The 24,977-nt window shown below is 42.3% G+C and overlaps 1 protein-coding gene across 1 annotated transcript in view; it reads right to left on the bottom strand.

Annotated features, from left to right (window-relative positions):
• The window catches only part of TMEM117 (transmembrane protein 117), a 372,323-nt gene extending 348,274 nt beyond the window's left edge, over nt 1-24,049 (bottom strand). Inside the window, exons 1-2 of the mRNA XM_006126495.5 lie at nt 23,563-24,049; nt 20,939-21,243 (exon numbers count right to left, since the gene is read on the bottom strand). Coding sequence (XP_006126557.4) covers nt 20,939-21,243; nt 23,563-23,873 — 616 coding nt within the window. The 5' untranslated portion in view covers nt 23,874-24,049. The remainder of the gene's footprint in view (nt 1-20,938; nt 21,244-23,562) is intronic.
• Nucleotides 24,050-24,977: the final 928 nt, after the last annotated feature.

Genomic DNA, 24,977 nt, shown 5'->3' with positions numbered 1-24,977 from the left:
AATTTTGCATGGGTTTTTGTGTTTACTTTTGTGAAGCTGTCCGAGCATATATTTGTATATGCAAACTGGGTACGTGAATGCCTAAATACTTATTTGCATCTGGCAAGCCCTGTTTTACATGCACAGTTGTAGAAAACACAGACACAGATGAAGATGTACAAATGTGAATTCAAAAATGTACCCAAATTCCAGGGCTAAGGTAATGAATACATTCCCCGTAAAATTTACTTTGTATTAAATCCTAGATATAATTTAGTGATGCATTCACAGTATAGACTATTTTTGCAGCATTTAAAATATTAATTAAAATAAGCAAAAGACATTATGTTTTAGCATTAAATTTTATTCCATGCCTTACAAAGGAGGATGACAGATAAGCATTCCATGCAAAAACCAAAAAATAGAGCTCGCTGAGAAACAGAATTTCCCTCCCATGAAAAATTTCAAATCAGGACAAAAAACTAACAACTCAATATGCTTTGTTGAACTGAAATTCTGCAAAATTTTGTTTTGGAAGCACCAAATGGCTCCCTCAGTACGAAAGTTTTGGCGCTCCCAAAACATTACATGCCTTCCTGGTCCCACAGCAGCTACTTGGTTTCATAGTCTCCCCCTGCCATGACCTGCAGAGCTGGCCAAAACTTAGGCTCCTCACTGAGCCAGCTGAGTAATGACTCACCTGCTAAGTATTTCATTCAGGGAGCTGGGAAGCCCAGAGAGCCTGTTAGCCAGGCAGCTTACTTGCCATCAGGCAGGCAGGCAGCTAGCCCCGGGAACCTTTCAACCCTTTCAGAAGCTGCAGCTGCTCCAAATCCATCTGTCAAAAATTGGAAAACTGGTACTTTTTAAAACAGATGTGAAAAGGGAAGTTACCCCACAGATATGCCTTAGAATGGCAGCCTTTCTATTTGCTGCATTGAAATAGGTTATTTTAGCATCTTTGCAATTCTTTGGTACCTTGCCTCAAAAGTGCTACATTGTCCTGCATTTTGCTTCAACTACCCCAGACTAACACGGCTACATTTCTATCACTTGCCTCAAAAGGTAATTCAGACAACATGCTAGAAATCAATTGACACCTCTCACTTCCATCTGTCCAGCTGCACCTACACTGGTTTGGGTTTTTGTGTTTGTTTGTTTGTTTGTTTTTATTTGTTTTTGCAGAGAGCCACTGAAGGGTTCCATATCAAAAGCTAAGAAACAGGCTGCATTTTTTTATTTTAAGAGATCTTCCAAAATAAATTGCTGCAAAACTGTCAAATGTGATCAATAGACAAGGTGGATTAGGTAGTATCTATTAGTGGACCAATTTATGTTAGAGAGAGACAAGTTTTCAAGCTACACAGAGCTCTTCCTCAAGTCAGGGTTCCTCCCACTAACAGAAGTTGGTGCAGTAAAAGATATCACCTCACCCACCTTTCTTTCTCTAATATCCTGGGACTGACATGGCTACCACACTGCATGCAAATGTGACCATTTATATTCTCTCCACTAAACAAGCTTTGTTTTTCCCTAGGATTTTAAGAAATTTTCCATTTACCAACAAACGTTAAGAGGAAATGAAATCATTACTATTCTAGATTTTCTCCATTGTTACATGATACACTTCATCTGAGCTATTAGAAATTCATTATTTAGCTAGCTGTAATTTTCAGCAAGTCCCACTAGAAGGTGCTCCTCTATTTCTGTTCTCCCAATTTATTATAAACCTTATATCTCTTTGTATAATAATGTGATGCATCATTTATATTTAATAACCATACTGATCACAGCCTTTGTTAAACCGTAGGCATAAAATACTGAGCTTAAAAATGTTCAGTATTAGGAACTACACTGCAGTACCATGTGTGGTGTGAGTAGTTAGACACCAGATGCAAGTGACAGACCCATAGATGATGTAAATATGCTGAAGTCAATGGTGCTATGGCAATTTAAATCAGTTGAGTATCTGCCCCCTATTGCAGCAAGAGAGGACAAGAGCATGAGCTCTTACCTTAAATGTCCTTCTCTATTCAGTTCCCCCTACCACATATCCTGGTCTTTACTGGTGCCTAAGGACTAAGACTAAGACTAAGGGCTAAGACTCTGGAAGTTCAACACAGCTCCACATTTCCTTTTCTGTCTAGTTTTCAAACTGTTTTTATTTAATGTAAACAATTCAAAATAAAACACAAATCATTTAAAACTATTTATATTTACAATCTTCTTAAAGCTCTTGAGCCAAAACTTTTTGCTCTGGCCTCACCTCTAATAATTATTTCACTTTGTGTTATATATTGAAGTTTTCTTGCTACCAAGTTTTATTTTGCCTTCTTTTACTTGCAATTTTGGCTTTCCCTTTTCCTCCTGCCTCTTGACCATTCTCTTTTGTCTCTGTACTGCCCTTTTCCTGCTCTTTGGCTTGATTTTGTTTGTTATCTTTGGAGCTGCTTTTTTAATTCTATAACTCTGGGTTCCCCAGAGTGTCTGGTTCACACTTTTCATAATGTGTATCAACTGCAAGTCTACATCTCTTATAGCTCTCACTACAGCCATGAACTCTGTCATCTCGCTGTCTGTGGAACAAGAGTTCATTTCCCTGCCTTTTGCAACAGTCTGCAAGTTCTCCTGTGAATTAGGCACCTTTCAAGTCACAGTAGCACCAATATTATGTGAGGAACCTAATTTGAATCCAGTGAATTTATTTGTTTTCATCTGCAATAAACTCCTGGACTGATCTAGTTTGTGTGACTGGCATCAGAGTCTCTGCATTTGTGGGCTGATCTGTTACATGTACTGATAAATCCAGCACAGGTTTATTATTACAATGGTCACTGAACTGCTCCTCAGACGCAAAAGAATCAGCAGTTCATTCTGATGAATGTCACTCGGACATCTGCAGCTGTACAGTTGTGTCTGACAGAGACATCTCTTTTTCTGGTTCTTTTTCATTCTCTCATTATTGCCATGAGCAATAACTGCTACTCTGTTGCCAGGTCTGCTGTAGAAATTTCCTCTTTCTGGGATATTTTTTCACTATTCTCAACACTGCTGCAATCAGATTGAGAGCTCTGGAGCCTTCCCTGCTGTGGTCTCCTCTTTCCTTTCTTTCAGCTCTTCCTCTCACAAAGTCTTTATGAAAACTCCATTTTTATAGATCCGGGATTTTGCCATAGCCTTCATGCTTCCAATTGTTACTTTTACTCTACTGGATTCTTGTACAGTTTGCACATGCTATGCAATCATCTATGTTCTTTTTTCCTTGCATCTACCTTTTTTTTTTTTTTGGTTAATGTCTTGGGATAACACAGGTTTCTCAGTGAAATAAACAAGCATTATTTTTACTTGTTCATACTAATTCTGTTGATTTTCAGTGAAGCCTGATATTTGTAGAACATCATCTGTCTTTTCCCCTCATGATGAATATAGGGATACTGGTATTCCTAACTCTTTATTTCCTGATTCCTCCTGAAAATTATTCAAAATGGTATATCCATTTTAGCTAAGCTGATTCAGCAACAAAATTAAAGCATGAGTGGGGTGGCTGGGTAGAGAATCGTAGGAGCCATTAGCTCCATTAGCCTTCTTCTTCTTCAGGCTCTTTATTTATTTATTTGTCTTTTGTTTGTGTTCGAGCAATTTGCGCTCTAATTCTCTCTGTGTCCTTGTGGAGGTGGCCTCTCTCTTTCTTCTTATAGAGCTCCTTGCTATAGTTCCAGTGGAGTTCATTTTTTTGTATTCTGATTGCCATTTTCCTCATCTCCACTCTCATCCTCTCTGGACTGGAGCTTTTTCTACCCTTTCATCCCTTCTTAGAACTTTATCTACTCATTCCTTCTTCCACCCCCTTTTCAGCCTCAAACCTACTCTGCTGTTTGGGGCTGAGGAACACAAACTCTCCCCAAGAGTTATACTGATTCATGCTTTTTCTTTACCTCTCTCTCTCTCTTTGGAAATAGCTTTTAGCACTCTGTACAGCCAACAAGGAGACTACACTGGGTATATACACACAAAAATCCAAGTGCTGAAGGACAGACTGACCTCCTATCTGGAATAAAGTTCCTTTTGTAATATCTCTTCTTTATCTCTGGTAAAGGAGAATCAAGAACTCTAGAAGTTCAATTCCAAGCCATGGGTTGTGAACTACAGATGCGATCCACCTCAGCCGGCATCAATGGGAGCTGCTCCAGAACTTAATCCTGCATATTTTACTATTGTAATAAATGATATATGTGTATATATTAATCCACAGTTCAGTGGCTAAATCCATGGAAGCATGAGGGCTACTAGGTATTTATTATTATTCAAATATAAGATTCTGTACTTGATAGCTTCTCACAGTAAGCTCATCAAAGAAGTAACTAGACAGAATAGATTAAATGAATTGAAGCACATGCTTAAGTGCTATTCCTAAATAGGGGTGTTTTCCTAAATTGGAGCCTAAGAAAGATAAAATAGATAATTTAAGTAAAGATGCTTAGTTAATAATAGTCAACACATCTAGGTACTTTAGTCCCAAAATGTGACCTCTTTTTAAAAAATTATATATAATTGAATCTAATATACACAGAACTTATTTCAGAAATCATAGATGGTCCTTAACAGTCTATCAGACACTGGAGAACATTAATGTCAGATCTGCTTTCTATTCCTCAAAAATGTTCAAGATGTTACACTTTCCAGTGTGTTAACGTTGCAAATTATCACTAATATTCTCTTCTCACTTCTATGCAACCACATTGATTTGAAAAGTCATGTAAAGCAGCAGGCTCGGAAAGTATTTTTTTCTAATCATTTGTCCACGGGCAGCTAGAATTTCTTGTCAAGTACTGGATTGTTCCAAATTTCAGGCTTTGATCTTAGTGTCTCAAGTAAATAAGAAATGAAATGTTTCTGCTGCTGTGCTTGGAGATATTTCTCCAAACTTTTTATTTAGAGATTGATTTTTGTTGGGAATAGGGAGGGACTTTAAAAAGATTGGTGTTAGCAGCTAGCTTTATTCTTTGTCTCCATGACCTTTGTTAAAGGTATCTAGCAATTCTTTTCAATATATTTATAAAACAAAATAATAACCAACTAAAAATCTGCACCACACAATTCAAACCAGTTCAACACTTAATCTGAACCTTAAGAAGGCATCCATTTCTGATCACTCCATTTGACTGGAATTTGAGGTTGCACGTGTATGGAAGTGAAGGCAAAAGGAAGGTATGTGTATTGCAAGTGATATATGTGGGTAGAATAATGGGAAAGGTAAAAGTCTGGTTGTATATTGCAGTGGGCAGGGAATGGCTTAGCTACGTATTTTCTGGATTTTTTTCAGTGTATGCACTTCAGTGACCTTAATTGTTTTTCAAATACATTTTTGTCTGGTGGATCTAAATAACATTGTCAACTTTTGCATTTTAAACCTGCTTTCACAAATTTGACAATGAGCCATAAAAATAGCAAGGTAACATTACATTGCACTTCTAAAATTTTCATACAAGGATTTCAAGCCCTTTACAAATGGCAAGTCTGAGTCTTGCTTGCACAGGTCTAAATGACTCTGCAAGGTGAAATTCTCTTTTAGTTAGGCCATTATACCACTCCCATCAACTGTGGTATCCAAGCAGATAGGCAATGGAGAACCAGAGGCATTTGCTGGTTAAATCTCTCAACCCTCCTGTAAGGTAGGAGATAGGTAAGGGTTACAGAGAAATTCACTCTACTTAGCACTAGAATGCAGCCATCTCTGGAGCAGGCCCAGGACTGGAGTTAGCTGGCTGGCTGCGACAGCTCAGGATGGCCATGGGCTGGGGTCAGATGGCTAAAGTCAGGCCAGGGCTTGGGTCTGTTGGCTAGCTGGGGTGGGGCTCCTCCAGCAGCATGGGGGGTAAAGGGAGAGGATGGCAGCTTAGGATTGAAGCTGTAGTGGGGCTTCTCTACCTGTGTAAGGGGGCATTGGGACGACTCAGGGTTCCTGATATGGGGATGCAGGGTCATGAGGCTAGCCTTCCTGAAGGGGGGGGGGGTTCACCAGCCACCAATGCCTAGAACCTATCTATTATCATATCATAGGAGTTGTTGTTATACCACCGTATATACAGCACACCCATGACTATTCTAGGATTCAGCTAGGTCATAGTGCCCAAAGGGGTACAACAGAACTGTCTGGCCTATGGCATCTGGCAAACCTTTTATGATGGGTTGGATCACAGAAGTCCACTTGGGGTTGTCACCCAGTGCGCTGATCAAGCCACTGAGCCCACCTTCCTGCCCTCTGGTTTTCAGCGTATTTTGCCTGCCCCTGGTCTTAAGTATATTTTGCTGCCTCTGGTCTGAAGTGAGCATTCTAGTCTTTGAATTGGATTGTACTAAGCAAGGGGCCAGAGGTCACCTTGGAGCTCACAGCTGAGCTGATAGTTTCTGTATTCTGGCCACATGCAGCATCCCAGCATCACTAGGGCTAACCCTCGTGTTCAGAGCCAGGTGGGCATGTCAAAGACTTTCTCATTGCAAAATGCTGATTTGTTGAAACTGAAACAGTTTGTGGGAGAAGAATGATTGTGACAAATTTCCTGCTTAAACAAAAAAAGGGAAAAATCTTTTCAAAATTATTGAAAGACACTCTCACCATCATCACTTTTCAGCATTTTTCTAAACAAAGAAGTTCTAATTTTTTGGACTTCATGCTGTTTTGAAATTTAAACTAATTTATAGTTTAAAAAAATTCTATACATTCATTTTCCTGTTTTACAATGAAGCCCCTCATAGGAGGTGTCAAAACTCCAGAATCCTTTGCTTTTCTCACTGGCCTGAAATCCACTCGATGCATAAGCAAGGAATCTTCCAAAGGCTGCTAAACAGGACCTGATAGGTCCCAGACCAGGAAATTTGCTGGACCAGGAGAGGTCAATGCACCGCGGTCTCCATTCTTCCCCCTGGCAGGCACACTGCCATCTGGGGCTCTGCTCTCCCCATGGGAGGGGGGGCTCCGCTCCCCTTCTCCCACAGCTCTGCTGTCACCCAGGGCTCCAATTTTGCCCAGTGGCTTTGCTGCTGCCTGGGAGGGGGACCTCTGCACTCTGCGCAGCAGCCCTGCTGCCATCAGAGGCTCTCCGCAGCAGCTCCGTTGCAGCCTGGGACTCTTTGCTCTGCCTGCCCCAGTCTGGCAATGCTCCTGGCCCTACAGGGTCACCCCGATGAGGCCAAACCAGGTGTGTTGCTGGATTACGAAAGTTTGGATTACGGAATGTCAACCTGTATTAACCTTTGTAGTAGGCCCTTCTGATACCTCTAGGAAAGGTTTGATCCAGTCTACTCATCATCATCAATCATCATAATGACTAAAGGATCTGAACCAGCACTCGATGGGAGTCTTTGTGTCAACTTCATTGACTTCACTGGGTTTGAATCAAATTCATGAAAAAGGAACCATTTTATCTTCTAATGAAATGCAGTTGCCTGAGGTGGAAGGTGATAGTTGTGCAGCATTAAAATGAGCCCCTGAAAGCCTGCTGAGGACAGGTATTTAAGAAAGCATCCTATATTCAAAGGTAATTGGGGTAGGCAGCTAAGTTCTGTCTAAGCTGCATGGCCACTCCCCAACTAGCCCCATGCAAGGGCTCAGAGCGGGCGCCATTCCCCTCCACATACTGCGGCAGGTCCGTGTTGGGGTCAGGGAGAGGGCTTCTCTTCCCCCCGCCTGTGGCAGTTCCATGCAAAGGCTGGGGAAAGGCCGCTCCCCACACAACCACCACAGCTGATCCATGATGGGGCTGGTGAAGGGGCCGGGCCGTTTCTGACGCCCTGGCTGTGGTAGCTTGGTGGTAGGGCCCGGGGGTACCTCCCCCCCAGACATAGTGCCCTACCAAGATCTGCCCCAGAGCTGCTGCCCTTCCACGAATCCCACCCAGCCAAGCCGGGACTTGCCCTGGCTGGGGGACAGGCACTCCTTCCTCTCTGTGTCTGCTGGAGCTGCGGGGGACCATGGAGAGATGCTTCTCACCTGGTGCCAACCTACCATGGTGAGAGAAGGCTGGTGACACTTCTCTCTCCCCAGGGCAGCCTGCATACAGAACTCCTCATCTCTAGTCCCACCCCAAAGCCCACACACCAGCCACAGCCCTCACCCTGCACCCCAAATCTCTGTCCCAGCACTGAACTGAGTCCAGGTCTTTTTCTGTAGCAAGTAGTTGACAAAGAAGAAGGGACATCTTAATAGCACACTACATAAGGACATAAGAACATAAGAACGGCCGTACTGGGTCAGACCAAAGGTCCATCTAGCCCAGTATCCTGTCTACCGACAGTGGTCAGCACCAGGTGCCCCTGAGAGGGCAGACCAAAGACAATGATCAAGCAATTTGTCTCCTGCCATCCCTTTCCAGCCTCTGACAAACAGAGGCCAAGGACACCATTTTATCCCCTGGTTAATAGCCTTTTATGGACCTAACCTCCATGAAATTATCTAGCTTCTCTTTAAACTCTATTATAGTCCTAGCCTTCACAGCCTCCTCTGGCAAGGAGTTCCACAGGTTGACTACATGCTGTGTGAAGAAGAACTTTCTTTTATTAGTTTTAAACCTGCTACCCATTAATTTCATTTGGTGTCCTCTAGTTCTTCTATTTAGGGAACTAATAAATAACTTTTCTTTATCGGCCCTCTCCACACCACTCATGTTTTTATAGACCTCTATCATATCCCCCCTCAGTCTCCTCTTTTCTAAACTGAAAAGTCCCAGTCGCTTTAACCTCTCCTCATATGGGACCCGTTCCAAACCCCTAATCATTTTAGTTGCCCTTTTCTGAATCCTTTCCAAGGCCAAAATATCTTTTTTGAGGTGAGGAGACCACATCTGTACACAGTATTCAAGATGTGGGCATATCATAGTTTTACACAGGGGCAGTAAGATATTCTGGGTCTTATTTTCTATCCCTTTCTTAATAATTCCTAGCATCCTATTTGCCTTTTTGACCGCCGCTGCACACTGCGTAGAAGTTTTCAGAGAACTGTCCACGATAACTCCAAGATCTCTTTCCTGATTTGTCGTAGCCAAATTAGCTCCCATCATACTGTACGTATAGTTGGGGTTATTTTTCCCGATGTGCATTACTTTACACTTATCCACATGAAATTTCATTTGCCATTTTGTTGCCCAATCACTCAGTTTGGTGAGATCTTCTTGGAGTCCCTCACAGTCTGCTTCTGTCTTGACTATCCTAAACAGTTTTGTATCATCTGTAAACTTTACTACCTCACTGCTTACCCCTTTCTTACACTAAATAACAGATGATCTAGAGCAGTGGTTCCCAACTGCCAGTCCGCTGGCTACTGGGCCACAGCGGCTTCCAGAACTAAAGCCGGATGTTTCTGGCAGCTCTGGGGGCTGAAGCTCACCTTGGCCTCCTGAGCCACCGCACAGCAGCCAGCTTCAGCTCTGGCAGCCGTGGCAGCTGATTTTGCCCAGCAGCAGCAATGGGGCTGAGGTGGCGGTAAGAGGACGCAGAGCAGGAGGCACCTCCCTGCTTCCTCCCCCCCGTAACCTCCCACCCGGGTAAAATGGTGGCCCGGACAGGGCTCTACACTTACCCCCAGCCCCTACCCATGCGGGTGTGAGATATGCTTGGGGAGGGAGAGGGCGCATGTGCCAACAATGGCCACTCTCCCGCCTGTGTGGGAGTAAAGGCCACACTCCCTGAGGGCAGCCTAGCTCTGGGGAACATGGGGGTTGGGTCAAAGGGCAAAGAGGTGTTGAGTGAGGGCATGGTGGGGTCTCAGGCCACGCAGGTGTTGGCATGGGCTGCAGGGATCAGAGATTAAAGGGTCAAAGGGCACGGGGCATAAGGGTGAGGGTCAAAGGGTGTTAGGCAGTGGGAGCAAGGGGCTGGGTTGGGGCTAGGAGGTGAGGGGGGAGGACTGGAGCTGAATAAGGGTAGGGGTCTGAGGTCAAAAGACAAGAGGGGGTGGGTTGCAGTGGGTCAGTGGTTATGGAGCCAGGTTCAGCGCAGCTTGTGCTTCTGTCTCAGGGGGAAGCAGATCTGAAAGTGTCTGAACAGAGTTGGGGGGGGCTGAGAGCTTGTAGAACAGGCAGTTGCAAGGTCAGTGGGGCGGGATCAGTGTTTGGCACAATAAGCAGTCATGGAGTTTGTGGAGCAAGAGGCACTGGGGTAATGGGGCAGGATCAGGGAGCACGGGGCGTGGTAGGGCAGGATCTGGGGAAATGGGAGGTTGTCAATTTAAGTCAGGGGTCGCTGGGACACAGTGTGCCAAGGATGGTAGTGACAGAGGATGCAGAACAGGCTCCAGACAAGACGGAGGTGGTTGACAAAAGGAAGTTGGCAGAGAGACTGTTGGGAAGCAGGAGATGGTGGGCACTGGGCTGACAGGCTTGGCAAGACAGACCTGTGAGGTAATGGGGTTAGTGGGATAATTATAGAGGATATCAGATGATAGTTTTGGCAGGTTTAATAATACAGAGACACAGAGTATTAGGGTTGGCTGGCCGGGGTCTGGAGGTTCCAGGGTCGGAAGCAGAGGAATGTGTAGTGACAAGATGAGGTCAGCGGGTGAGCTGATTGGCAGACAGTTAACTGTATATTTGCATATTCATTATTTGCATAATGAATATGAACATATGCAAATAAAATATTACCAGTCTGCGAAAAGTTTGTGATTGGGTTTGCTGGTCTGCAGTATAAAAAAGGTTGGGAACCACTGAGCTAGAGAAGAGAATCAGGAACATCTTTTTGCCCTTTGCCATAATTCAAGGGCAAGGAAATATTCAAGGACTTGGAATGGCAGCTGATTTAAAACTGGTTAAAAAAATCCCTTTTTTCCCCACCTATCACAATGGTCTTGTGGAACTCATGTATCATTGAGACACAGATCTTAGCAACATTCAAAAAAGGATTCAACCTTTATATGGAGAAAGTTCTATTCCCAAGGAGACACAAGTAAGGATTAAAAAATCAACCAGAAATTTAGAAGGGAAAGAAACCCTCAGGCTTTAAGACATAATCCGAACTCTGACTGCCTGAGGTCAGGAAGAATGTTCCCTGTGAACAGGCTATTCCACATTTGTCCACTGCCATATTTTTTGCACCTTCCTCTACAGCAGCTGGTGCTGGCCATTGTTAGGGTCAGGAGAATGGCTAGATGGACTCTAGTCTGATCCAAACTGGCAAATCAGATGTTCCTAAATTAGGCAGCTAAATTCACATGAAGGCACCTGGTTCCCAGAGGTGCGGAGCACAACAGCTTGCAGGGAACTAGGAAATTTTCATGACTATTAAAGTGACTAAATATGCCCAAGCAGAACTTCAGTCAATGCCATGAAACATCTGTTCACGTACAACAGAGAATAGCCAAGTGAGAGCCCCAACCCAAACCACCCGACACACCAGGAACCAATGGTGCAGGAACAATTTGTATAGTGGGGATGCTAAGAGCCACTGAACAAAACTGTAAACTCTGTATATGTTGGAAATCATTTTAAGCCAAGGGGTTAAATACACTCTAAGCACCCCTAGTTCCAGCACCTATACCAGAAACTGCACCACACACAGTAAAGCAGTTCCTATAGCAACTCCCTTTAGGCTAAGTAAAACAAACTGCTCATTAGCAACACTCTCCTCTAAGCACTACAAAATCTGGGCACACTGACCAGTAAAGAAACTTGTAATCCAGGAACAAAAGTATTGTGTCTACATGCTACTTATATCTACATGCCAGAAGTGGCCTAAAAGTTACTATATAGTTCCAAAATACACATAACTATAGTTAAAATATATGAATTTATATAATCTTCTACTATCTCTATAGTCTCCTGCCAGCTGCTGCCTCCTACCTAATTTCCTGGAACAGCAGAATTGAAACTTAGCCTCTTATAGATGCTACATCAGTGCAAAATTCTTTGTTTTGGGAGGACAGCCTACCTCAGACGCATTACCACCATGAGCCAAATAAAAAAAATGATGAGACGGGCTTAAAATAATGGAGAGAAAGATTGTGGGCCTTCTATGTGCCTTTGCTTTTTGAACCTTGGGGATACACTCAGGTCATATTTTCAGTTTTTTCCCTGCAAACCTGAGGACTTGAAACACTTTTTACATGAAAGCTGGTGTGTTTTACACTACATAGTGTTTTACACTCTATGTTGATATGGCTATTGACAGCATAGCCCCCTAGTTAGATGCAGCCAATACATGCAGAAGTATTTCTGTTGGCATAACAACAGCATCTCCCCAAACAAAGCCCTCGGACTCAAAGCTTGAGCAGTCGTGCCTAGTAGTCAGAGCAGTGGCAGTCAAGAGACCAAGAGCAAGCCAAAAGACGTCTCATAGACTCAGACTTTAAGGGTAGAAGGGATCATCATGATTATCTGGTCTGGCCTCCTATACATTGCAGGACACAGAACTTCATCCATTCAGTTTTGGCTAAATTATAATCCACAATCACTAGCTAAGACTAGACTCCAGTATCCCAGAAAAGCTCTGCTGCATCCAAGGAACACGTCCGCAGGTGGCTTTTGACAGGGAAGACTCAGGTCCTTTTGTTCTCTTTTAATACCAAATATATCAAAAGCAATCATGTGGCTGTCCCTAAATTTAAAAAAAAAACAGGTACAATCATTCCTAGGGTTGGCAGGATATTGCTGGTGATTTGTATCCCACTACAGTCAAATCACCACTCAACTAACAGACCTAACAAGGAAGTGTACCTGACTTAGGCTCTTGGGGTGCTATCCCACTGCAAAAATTAATTAGAAACTGGCTTTAAATAGATGTTTAACTGACACTTTCAAGTCACTTCCACAGTATTGCCAACCCCAAATGTTCAAAAATCATAAGATTGCCTTTAAACTCATGAGATTATGTGCAAATAACAGCTTTAGTGTTTTTATTTCCCTTCTGCTTTTGAGCCTTTATGCTAGGATCTCATTTTGTAGCTTTCACCTCAACTGTAATAAACAGGAGTGCTGACCAGCACCCAGTGACAAAGGGGTTAAACTCAGGGAGCTAGCAAAGGTGTTAGCCAAAGTGCCTGGAGAACCAATTGAGATAGAGTGTTGAAATCTGAATTGGATATAGGTCCCCTGCCTTTCTTTGTGTGGGAGAGATAAACCAGGAGTTGAGAGACACAGAATTATTTAAACCCAGGTAGGACTACTATGTCTCCAAGGAATTTGGGGCATGGGAGTGGACGGAACAAAGAGAAAATTGTAAGTAAGTAAAAAGAAAAGTGAATCTAGTCATGTTCAGGGTAATTTTCTTTTATTTTGTGGTTTGGTTTGAACTGCTCTGCGTGATTCTATGCCTCCCTCTCCCCATTTACTACTTTGCATTGTGCCCAGAGACTTTTCTCTGTGTTTTAATGTTTTCCTTAGATGCTGTGTAACATCTAGCAATCAAGTGTGCTTCCTCAAGTGTATCTTTTGTTTTGTAATAAAAATCACTTTTTTAAAGATGATATTTGATTCTTGTATCCTGGAAGGTATCTGGAAGATCTGTTAGTCTGTGTGTATCTGCATGCCTCAGACTGAGGGGGTCAGCTACTAGAGACGGCAGCTTATTTTTCTCTTTTATTTTTTCAAGCTCTTTGGGCAAAAGAGCTTGGGGGTGGTTTCAAGTGTTCACCTCTGATTTTTAGGGATAAAAAAATCACTTGATGGTAGCAGTGATTCCCCAGAATTTGTGCATTGTGATTCTGGGGGGAAGTTTTTGTAACCAGTGCCTGTAGAGGCATGGTTTTGAAGCTCTCTTGCAGGCCCTCCTCACCTTCTGCACTCTGAGTGTCAGATAGGGAACAGCCCTGACAACAACCATGAGGACTAGAAACTTCATTTTTCTTTAGGAATGGAGGCTGAAATCATCACGTAGTCCCTTGATTCCAGGAGCTGGGGTTTTAAAAGAAACAATAATTACCATGAGACTCACAACAATGCCATGAGAATTAGCAACTCAGCTTTCACTTTGTTTAAAGGCAAGTTACTTTACACACAACACTATAATGACAGCATAGTGTAGATATATCCTAAAACTCACTGGAGGCTGTGGCTCAAGCCCTAAAAAAGGAAGAGGTAAAAATGTCACTTTGCCTTTCTAAATGGAAAAGAAAAAAGAAAAAAAGAGTTAGGAAACCTGCTTCCTTTCTATTTATAACTAGAGCAAAAACATAAGAATGGCCATACTGGATCAGACCAAAGGTCCATCCAGCCCAGTATCCTGACTGCCAACAGCAGCCGAAGTCAGTTGCACCAGAGGGATAGAATAGAACAGGGAATGATCACCAGATCTCTCTCCTGTCACCCATTCTCAGCCTCTGACAAAGGCTAGGGACACCATTCCTCCCCATTCTGGCTAATAGCCATTGATGGACCTAACCTCCATGAATCTATGTCGCTCTTTCTTGAACCCTGTTAAAGTCCTGGTCTTCACAACCTCCTCTAGCAAAGAGTTCCACAGGCCAACTGTGCTCTGTGTGTTTTAAACCTGCTTTCCATTCATTTCATTTGGTGACCCCTAGTTCTTACATTATGGGAACAAGTAAAGAACTTTTCCTTATTCACTTTTTCCACAGCAATCATGATTTTATAGACCTCTATCATATCCCCCTCTTAGTCTCCTCTTTTCTAAGCTGAAAAATCCCAGTCTTTTTAATCTCTCTTGATATGGGACCTGTTCCATACCCCTAATCATTTTTGTTGCCTTCTCTGAACCTTTTCCAATGCCAAGATATCTTTTTTGAGATGAGGAGACCACATCTGTATGCAGTTTTCAAGATGTGGGCGTACCATGGTTTTATATAGCAGCAATAAGATGTTCTCTGTCTTATTCTCTATTCCTTTTTAAATGATTCCTAACATTCTGCTTGCCACTGCACATTGAGTGGATATCTTCAGAGAACTATCCACAATGACTCCAAGATCTCTTTCTTGCGTAGTTATAGTTAAATTAGTCCCCATCATATTGTATGTATAGTTGGGGTTATTTTTTCCAATATGCATTACTTTACATTTACCAACATTACACTTCATTTGCCATTTTGTTGCCCAATCACTTAGTTGTGTGAGATCTTTTTGAAGCTTTTCACCGGGGTGGGCAAAAGGGCCTCAGTGAACTGAATTCAGCCCACCAGGTGGGTTGACCTGGTGGTTGACTCTAAGCACCGCATGCCCGAGGGAGGGAGCAAGAGACTTTGTGCTTCCCCGCGCCCAAGCCAATCAGAAAAGGGGCAGCGCGGGAGCAGACTTCACACGCTTCTCCTGCCCCCAAGCTCTGATTAGCCTGGGGGCAAGGGAGCGTGTGACGTCTCCTCCCACCCTGCAAGGGTTGTGGCGCTTCTAAGCGCCGTGTATTCCTTGCAGGATGGGGGCAGGGTGGGAGGACACTTTGCATGCTCCCCCCCACCCGACTGGCCGAGGGCAGAGGGGAGCATGCGAAATCTTCTCCCACCATCAGACATGGGAACTTAGGGGAACCACCAGCTGTTCAGAACCACCAGCTGGGGGAGGGGTGGCGGGGGCAAAGACTTCATGCACTCTGCCACCCTCAGACCTATCAGGGTCTGCGGGTGGGGAAACATGGAAGTGTCCTGGCCCCAGCCCTTCTGCATGAGGCCCCAGTCAATAATTCAAAAATTTCTGAAATGGCCCCAGGTCAAAAATTATTGCTCACCCCTACTCTTCACAGTCTGCTTCGTTCTTAACTATCTTGAGCAGTTTAGTATAATCTGCACATTTTGTCACCTCACTAAAAGTAGACTTGTTAACTTTTCAGGGCATTGATGCCTTGGCTGAAATTCAGATAATTTATAAATAGGTTGAAAAGAATTGGTCCCAGTGAGGATCGTTGGGGGGATCCCACTAGTTACCCCTCTCCATTCTGAAAACTTGCCATTTATTCCTGACCTTTGTTTCCTGTCTTTAACCAGTTATCAATCCATAAGTGGACCTTCCCTCTTATTCCATGACAACTTACTTTATTTAAAAGCCTTTGATGAGGAACCTCATCAAAGGCTTTCTGGAAATCTAAGTACACTATATCTACTAGAAGGACTTTCTCAGGTAAGAATGGTGCCCAGATTATTTCAAGCCAACATTTGATATTGACTATCAGTAAATGCTGGAAACTGACCAACCTTCATTCATGAGCAGTGACTGATTGTCAGTTTTTTCAAGTATTTTGATTTACTTTTGTAAACCCTCACTCATATTCACTTGTGTGATGGAAGGGAAGGAGAAATATTTTTAGTTAGTTCATAGATTGGGCCTATTGACCGTGAAGGAGAAAACTAATTTTATTTCATCTAATGCTAAGAAACACACTTAAAGAGGAACGTTTGTGGTGAAGCAGTGAGCTAGACCTTGAATTGAATGCCATCTATGACATTAACTTGGTGATTGCCACTGGCATTTATACTGAGTGGGCTACTGAGTACAGTATCTTTTACCTATTCATTACCAGATGTGTCAGTTCTTATTTTCCAAGAGTCATCAAGTAGAAATCAAATATCTGCAAAGTAGTTTCTGGCTATTTACAGCTGCAAATCTACTTGTAATATCTCATATACTGCTGACAGCAAATGAAGAACATGCTTTGCCTATCAACTTTTATGTTAACACCTTGATATTTCAAAATGCTCACTCATCAAGGTGGCATATTTCATGAACTCTTGCCATGTGATAAAGAAAACTTATGTTGAGCTGCCTAAAGATCTAAATTTCTTCCAAAAGTAGACTTGTTAACTTTCAGGGCCTTGCTGCCTTGGCCGAAATTCATTTTTGTCTAGCTAACTTCCCTCTGCAATCTGACTATTATAATGTCATTTCCTAAATTGTTGCATAAAAGATGCCCTATTTTATGCAGAGGTGGATACATTTCAATGGTAGACTGCTATATATGTTTATATAGTTTGCAAAGCACTTTGGGCTCTCCAGGATAAAGAGGAACTATATAAATGCAAAATACTTAAAATCTGATATCTGCACACAATAGGTCTTGCTACTGGAAAGCCTTGACTCAATGGGAGTTTTGTCTAAATTAGTAACCACAGGACAGGTGAACTCGTGAACACATATTTGTCTATTTTGAAGTGCAACTGTCGTCATAGGACCATAGGCAAATACAATTCCTAAAATAAGGTTGTATTTGGCATTCATTCCAATGTTCAAATTCAAATGCATCATTGTATTTCATATCTATATATTGTAGGGTAGGAGCTAATAAAAAACTCAGTATTTGCTTGCCTGAAGGAAATAATTGCAGTATGATGGTGCCTCCTGTTTTAAATAAGAGATAGCTGCCTGCACCTAAAATACTCAGCATTTACCCTCTCTCAACTCTATTTAGAAAGGAGCTAAAATAAGCATAAAGCTCTAGGCACACTGGCTAGCCACTAAGCTGAACTCAGTCTCTGTAACAACCAATTTTAATCAGTTTTTAATCTGTCTTTTATGGTTCTGGCTAAGCTAATAAATAAATATGCATGTGGATAGGTTTGTTAGATGGTGAATATTTCTATATAATGTTAGTGAGCATGCATGAGATGAGAATTATGACAAAGGTCACCACAACATACATATGAGGGGATGAAAATATTTCTCCTTTTTTGACAGATATTGCCCATTTCAGATGTATTTCTCATTTTTAGTACAGGGTCTCCTTCTCAGAGGTAGAATCTACTAAATGGAAGATGCTCTAAGTTCATTTGTTGGGTCATGTTTATGTAGTTGTTCTGTCACACATTATACTAGAGACTACACTTGGAATTAGTGGGAGAGATCTGGCACAAGTTAAGACTCCATGACTTGTCCTTACAAGATGCAATAATTCCAGCATGTGATCTGATAAAGTTAAGCCAAACTTTAATAATACATACATTGTTCATACTGCTGGATGTTGTGTTGCCTTTAGAACAATACTATAGCCAAAAGAATTTAATGTACAAGAGTTAATTCAGATTACTTTGGGGCAAAATGTGATTTTTACATACAGAATGCCATTTAATGGGATAGTTTGTAAGTTGTTTCTGCTTTTTTTTAAATCAAAGCAGACAACAAATGATCAAGCTTGAGGGAATCCCTAGAGTAAGTGCACAGCAGGCAGCTGTCGTCTCCCCATCCTTGAGTAACTGTCATTGTTTGTTCCCTTCTCAGCAACAGGTACATATTTTTTAATCGCTCTTCTCCTGGGTTTTTCCTTTATGAACTTTCCATTTCAAATTAAAAATTAGATGCATAGAAAAATACTGTCATTCACCAAATACCAAGATACTTAAGCATAAGTCAAGAAGAATGTAATGGTGTTAACAGCCAAAAGGTGCCTTTAAAGTTTAATTTACTCTTACCACACACAATAAGACCAATGCTAGATAATGGCTGTTTTCTTTGGAGACGATCATCAAATGAAATAAGGACTTGTTTGACTGAACAGGAGAAAAATTGTCATTTTATTCCTTACACAGATTATCATATGCTTTACATTAAAGTCATCTGAAAAAAAAATGGGAAACTCTTGTGGAGCTTCTTGTTCAAAGGCTGAACTTCATGTTAATGGGTAGTAAAGCATTTCACAAATACCCTTCACAATCAAGATATCCAATCGTTACCATTATTTCACACACTTTAATAAGAACACATCAAGGGGAGAATATACCCCTTTAACTCTCCATGAATTATCCAAAATATGATGTCTAAACTCTGCTCCCATCTCCTGTACTGTGCGTAGCAACCTAGGATGTTTCAACCAAATAGCACTGCATTTATAATCTATACCATCAGTCTTTGTTGAACTGGTGTCAAATGTGGATATATATGGTAGGCCATGCAGATGGACACTTTGTTCTAACTCTCTCCCTGCCTAACTCCACCTGTAAGACAAGCAACAAAGTGAAATTAACAAGATGTGGACTTGACCAGAAGGAGGTGGAGGGAAAAGAAAAGCCCTCTTCTCTCTCTCTCCCCTCCATCTGAATTGAACTCAGCTGCACAGAGAAACTGACTAGTCACTCTCAGTTTCACTTTGCAGCTTCTTCCTGAGCCAAGATCTTACACAGGAAAACGCACTCATTAAGGTCATTCAGCTTCATACTTGCTGCAGAAGGTATGGACAGACTGCAAAGACAACAGCTCATGGTTCCCTTGGCAAACAGAACTTGGTAGTAAAGGTGGGGGAGGGAACGAATACCAAAAAAAACCAAAAAAAGGGAACAAAAATTAGTGTGTGAGAGAGGTGGGAGGAGGAGAAGAGATAAGAAAAAGTGGTAGTGAGAACTCAGAAATAGAAGCGATGAAAAATGTAGATGAAGTAAAAGATGGGATGGAGAAAGACAGGCTAAACTGCAGCCCCACTTGTAGAGCTGAGATATACATTTAAGTGCTTGATGAAGTCTTGTGATGCTCCTCAGGGTTACCCAGGGTTGTGAGGCACTTCCCCAGCACCTTTCTTCTCTCTGAGTGAAGCAGTCTCATCTGAGCCTGCTGCAGCTCAGCTCTCTGAACTGAACAAGCCTCTGGCAATGATAGCCTTGTCTTCCAGGCTTCCACAGACAGGGCTTTTTCTGTTCAGCCTAGTAACAGCTCACATTAACTTTTGAGTATTCCCTCTGTACCACCCAGCCCCTATCACTGCAGGTTCATAGAAAATACCAGTAAGCTGTCCCCAAAAGAACAGTGTGCACACAGCGTGGCAGCCAGGTACAATTCAGGATCAAGTCATGGATAGGATCACAGCACTGAACTACATATTTATAATGAAAATAATAAATTTATTATCAAAGATTAAAATTCAAGAAATACTAAGGATAATGGGATCAGAAAAGATTATATAGAAAACAAGAAAGTATACCATGCATCTCATAAACTAGATTTTAACCAGCTAAAATCCTTGTCTAAAGTAGTTTCTCCCAAAGCCAATTTTTTGCCGAATTTTCCAACAAGCCCGGTTGACAGCCTCTTCTCACAGATGCAATCACATTGCCTGATTTACATCCTGAAGAGCAGGACAACAAAATGCTTTACTTGTCACCTTGTTCTTGTTCTAGAACAGTAAACCTTTGAAGCACACTCCCAGATAAAATCTCTTCCCCTGATGCTTATTTTTTCTGTTGACTTACCACTAAGAACAAGAAAGATTAACTGATTAACCTGTAAGCATCATCCGTAAGAGGTGATACTTACCATTTCTGATTAACTAGTGTGGCCTGATTAGCTGTCTGCAATGGGGGGGTTACTGCAGCCTGTCCATAGCGGGCGAAGGGGTGCTCCAGCCCAGCTTGGCTGGAGCATCCTGCCTTAACTGGTTAACCAGTTAAATGGGATTTTACATCCCTACTTCCCATGTCTCTCTCTTTTTCTATTAGCATCCATTTCAAGCTAGTGATGGGAGAGAGCCCCATTGTGAAACAATATACAATGCTCAATGTACATCTCAACTTGCTAGATGAACAAACACTCCTGATCTGAAACCTCTCTGTGTTGGTGATTCATACCAGGATATATTTTACCAGGACACACATAACTTCTCAAATATCATCTATCCATACATCTCACAACAATGATAAAGATCAGTATGACATATGCTTGTACTAGATACCTTACATGATATTCTTTATGGATCCATACTATGAAAGTGGTGTTTTACTTGAAGTGAGCTGTGAAGCCTGTTAGGAATTGCTGACACCACCAATGGGCCTCTGTGTCACAAGAATGTAATCTTTGTTATACCACACGCTACAGTCATCTGAAGAAGTGGGCTGTGCCCACAAAAGCTCATGATACCATCTACATGTTTTGTTAGTCTATAAAGTGCTACCAGACCTTTTATTGGTTTTTTAAGTTTATGCTATAGTGTATCTTTGTTTTAGAGTTTTTATTGCAAAGCTTTAAACATTACAATGAATACAAAGTTTTAAAAAAGAGGTAACTACTAACTAATGTTAACAATGTGAAGTTATTTAATGTGTTATAGAACTTACCAAATAAACGCTGATGGAAGAGGAATTTTCCAGCTATCAGTCCTGTGAGAATGGCAAGTAGCCATAGAAGCACCTTCAGAAACCTCCAGCTTCCTTCTCCAGGGTATTTATTTGTTACAAAGGAAAAGCAGTTGCCAACAACAATAACATTGGCTTCTGTCTGACTGTGAGATACTGGATCCTCAGCAAATATTAAGAAGTTAAAGAAGATCACCAAATAAGCCACAATTAGGCGAGACCACGGGTGCTGGAAGTAGTAGCGGAAGTCCTTACACATTCTTAAATATTTCAGTGCAGTTGTTTTCCTGTATATAAAAGATATATCAGTACATTGTCACACAACCAATCACCATGGAATTCAGAAGCAGCCTAGACATTTCAAAAGCTAAATTTTAGTGATTTACTTTTGATATTCCTGACTGATCCAGTGATAAAAAGTTCCAATCAAAAATGTATCAAGGCAAAGAAAAATTAAGACTTCCTGCTAATTTCCATAAAGCCATGCTATACTATAAATTTTAGCACATCATTTTTATTTTTAAAATGTCTACGTTCTTTTAAAGTAGACATACATCAACATTAATGTGGCATATGAATATGGGTCAGCACAAAACATGTTATATGACACCTGAAATTCACACTTCTTGACTTATGCACTCAAAAATATATAAAAAAATCTCCACAAATTTTGATTCCAAACCTTTCTTCTCACATTCTAGCTCTTCTCTGACACACATACATAGGTGCTGGACCTAAGAGTGCTTCTACACCACCTGGCTTGAGGTGATTTCTGTTATATACAGAATTTATTCAGTTTGGTTAAATGGGTCTCAGTATCCCCATTTTAAAAATTGTTCCAACACTCCTGAACACATACATACAGATCTCAGGCCTACTAGTAAATCCACTCCATCGCCTTTTGAAAAGAACTTGAACTAAGTCCCCATGAAAGCCACATAGTCCATTCTTTCATCACGTGCAAGATTTAGGAGTCTCCCAATAACAGCATTAGAGATTACTACACATGGAGTAATGGACAAATCCCAGAGTTAATCTTTGAAGGGCATGACCCATTGATATCATGAGTGTCTTCCTACTAAGTTCAATTGGTTTGGGATAAAGACCATAATGAAATGCAACCTTATAAGCAGGGCATGCCCAGTTCCTGCACTTCAAAACACTTTTGTTTGAATACAAGAACAATTCTGATTTTGAAATGCTGTTAGTTATTAGAGCACACATTTATATTTTTTTGCCATGTGGTCTCTGTCAGTGCTCTCCATCTACATATTTGTCTCTCTGTTCATAATAAACAAACCATTTCATAGTATCGGTTCATTGTGTATTCATCCATACACCAAGCCAGGAGTGCTATAGAGTACTACAGTCAGTCAAAGCATCCAGACTGGGGTGGACAGGGTACTGGAGAGGAGAACTAATCCAACAATTCCTTTTACAGAGTGATCATCTAAAAATATAGCATACACAACTGAACAATACAGTTTTTGTCAGTATTATACAAACTAGAAAAAAATAAGATGCTTCCTGAAAATGTTTATGGAATAATACTTGGTTCAATTAAAAACATAAGATAAGTATATAGCTCTTTGTGTAGGAACTTTAAAAATCTGATTTTTCTTATTGTCAGATTCCAATATTCAGTAAACATTTAAAAGAACAGATGTATTTATGGGTCAGGGCAACAATGTCAAACTTCATATAAAACAAAAATTATATCAGAGAAAGCACATAATATATTAGCATGTTTAAAAGTTGATTAGCCAGTAGGAGCAAGTATGTCATATTTGAAATAACATTATGAATTGAAGAAAGTGACTTGAAGTGAGAAGTTGTTACTCAAACAATCTAAGGACATAGACAGACCACTAGCAAGGTCACAGATTGAAAAAAAAAACAAAAATGCCTTCCACTACAAAGTCAATGCATTCCTGTCATTTTTGGGCTACCCTTTGCTGTGAAGAAAAGTTGTAAATATTCTATTAAATTGGAAATCTTAAATTTAAGAGATGGCTAGCAAACAAGACAAAAATGCATCCACGAATCTTTTAGCCAAAAGGTTAACTTAGAGGTACCACATAGTGAGCAAAAGACATATCCTAGTGGATATTATTTGGTAACAACAGAACCAATGCGTTAACTAGTTGCACTAGGTTAGCAAATAAACAGACGAGTCCTCTTTGCATCCAGCAACGGTTTGGAAATGTGGAGCCGATCTAAAAACAGGTGTGGGCTCAACATGTTTATTGAGCCTGTTTTATTTCCCGGGCAATGCACGGAGTTTGCTTTTTAGAATTATTTTGTTAGCACTAAGTGGAGCTCGTCAGAGACCATCGGTTTTAAGAGGGAAAACAGGACCTGCTCCCGGAATCCACCCCCACCCGCGGGGGGACAATTCCTGCCCACATGCTGGCAGAAGAGGAGCTGCCCTCTCGCGCGTTGGGGCGTCACGATGCTCACTGCACCAGCCCCTTCCCACGGGGAAGACTCAGTCCCGTTACCCTGCGGTCACGGCCGCCCCCGGGGGCAGGCGGAACTCCCTCAGCACAAGAAGGGGGAGGGGGGAGCTGGGCTGTTGCACGCAAACACAGACGCAGTTTACTCACCAAGCCACCTTTTGCTCCAAGGGGAAATTGCTACTCGAGCCAGGCTCCGGCTCCGGCTCCGCCAGGGCACTGGCAGCTGCTGCAGAGGGCTGGCCCGCGTCCTCCTGCTGCTGCGCCGACCTTACAGGGCCTCCCTCCTTAGCGGCAGCCTGCGCAGCGCGCCCAGCCTGGGACCTGCCGCAGTTGGAATCCCCGCGCCAGGGCAGGAGCTGGGCGGCGGCTCCGCGGGCCGAGGGCTGGGCGGGAACCGCGCACACTAGCAGGGATGCGGCGGGAATCTCATTTCCGCCGCTCGGGGCGAGCCGCTGCATATTACCCGCCCCCCCGGCTGCTCTGGCCTGAAGGAACGGGGCGCCCGGAGCGGAAAACACGCGTGGGTGCCCCGCCGGGGTTCCTGCTCTGCGGGTCTGTAGCCAGGCGCCACCTGTGCAAACGCAGCCTGCCGCTCTGTAGTGCGGGCGCTGCCTTTGCTCTCCTACACACCGGGTGCCCCCTGGTCCCCCAGGCCGATGCTGGAACTGGGAACCACAGCCAGGGTGCCACTTCTCTTCCACTATTTGATCTGAGGAAGTGGGTCTGGCCCACTAAAGCTCATCATCTAATAAACCGTCTTGTTAGTCTTTAAAATGCTACATTGTCCTTTATTTTGTTTCAAAAGCAGTTGTAAGGGGAGAGGGACTGGCTGCTCTATCCACATGGAAAGGCTTCCCATCACCCAGCTCTGGTCCCTGAATCTTGTATGAACTCTTACAAAGGGATGAATTAACCCCTGTTGGGGCAAATTCTGAGGCATCTCTGCAAGGCCCCAAAGCAGTTTAAAATATGGGAATAGTAACAGTGGAGGCTCCTTTCAAGAGGACTCAGCAGGCTCTGCAGGTTTGGAAAGAGGGCCTGCACAGCAGATCTATGGGGGACAGGTTGTAAACAAGAAAGGGATAAGGTCACTGTGGCTATGAATCAAAGTCATGCTTTCAGTGAGAAGCAGTAGTGCACACCCATTATTAATGTATTATTTGCTGAAATCTAGCTGAACAGCTGTGTGGCTGGCTGAGGTTGTCCAGGCTCTTCTTTATTGCTTATACTTCGGTATTTTATACAGGCTTTATTCCATCTGCAGGATTTGATCCTTAAAACTAGCTCCCACAGACAAACTTCTGGATGCTAGCAATATATTTGCACTGTAAAGTAAGTGTCAGTGGGATATCTGTGTTGGTCTGTAACTTTAAAAAGGAGTAATCCTGTGGCACCTTAAAGACTAACAAAAATATATAGTATCATGAGCTTTTGTGGGCAAAAGTAAGTAAGTGATAATGCATAAATTAGGGCCATTTCTAAGGTTTCATCATTTGGGGGGAGGGTATTTTGAGGACTTCTGATGTCACTATTTAAAACACACACACATCTACCTGGCATCC

The sequence above is a fragment of the Pelodiscus sinensis genome, chromosome 1 (genome assembly GCF_052426305.1).
Source record: "Pelodiscus sinensis isolate ZL-2025 chromosome 1, ASM5242630v1, whole genome shotgun sequence".
Classification (NCBI taxonomy): domain Eukaryota; kingdom Metazoa; phylum Chordata; order Testudines; family Trionychidae; genus Pelodiscus; species Pelodiscus sinensis.
The sequence above is the reverse complement of the archived record's forward strand: the minus strand, read 5'-3'. Positions and strand labels throughout refer to the sequence as shown.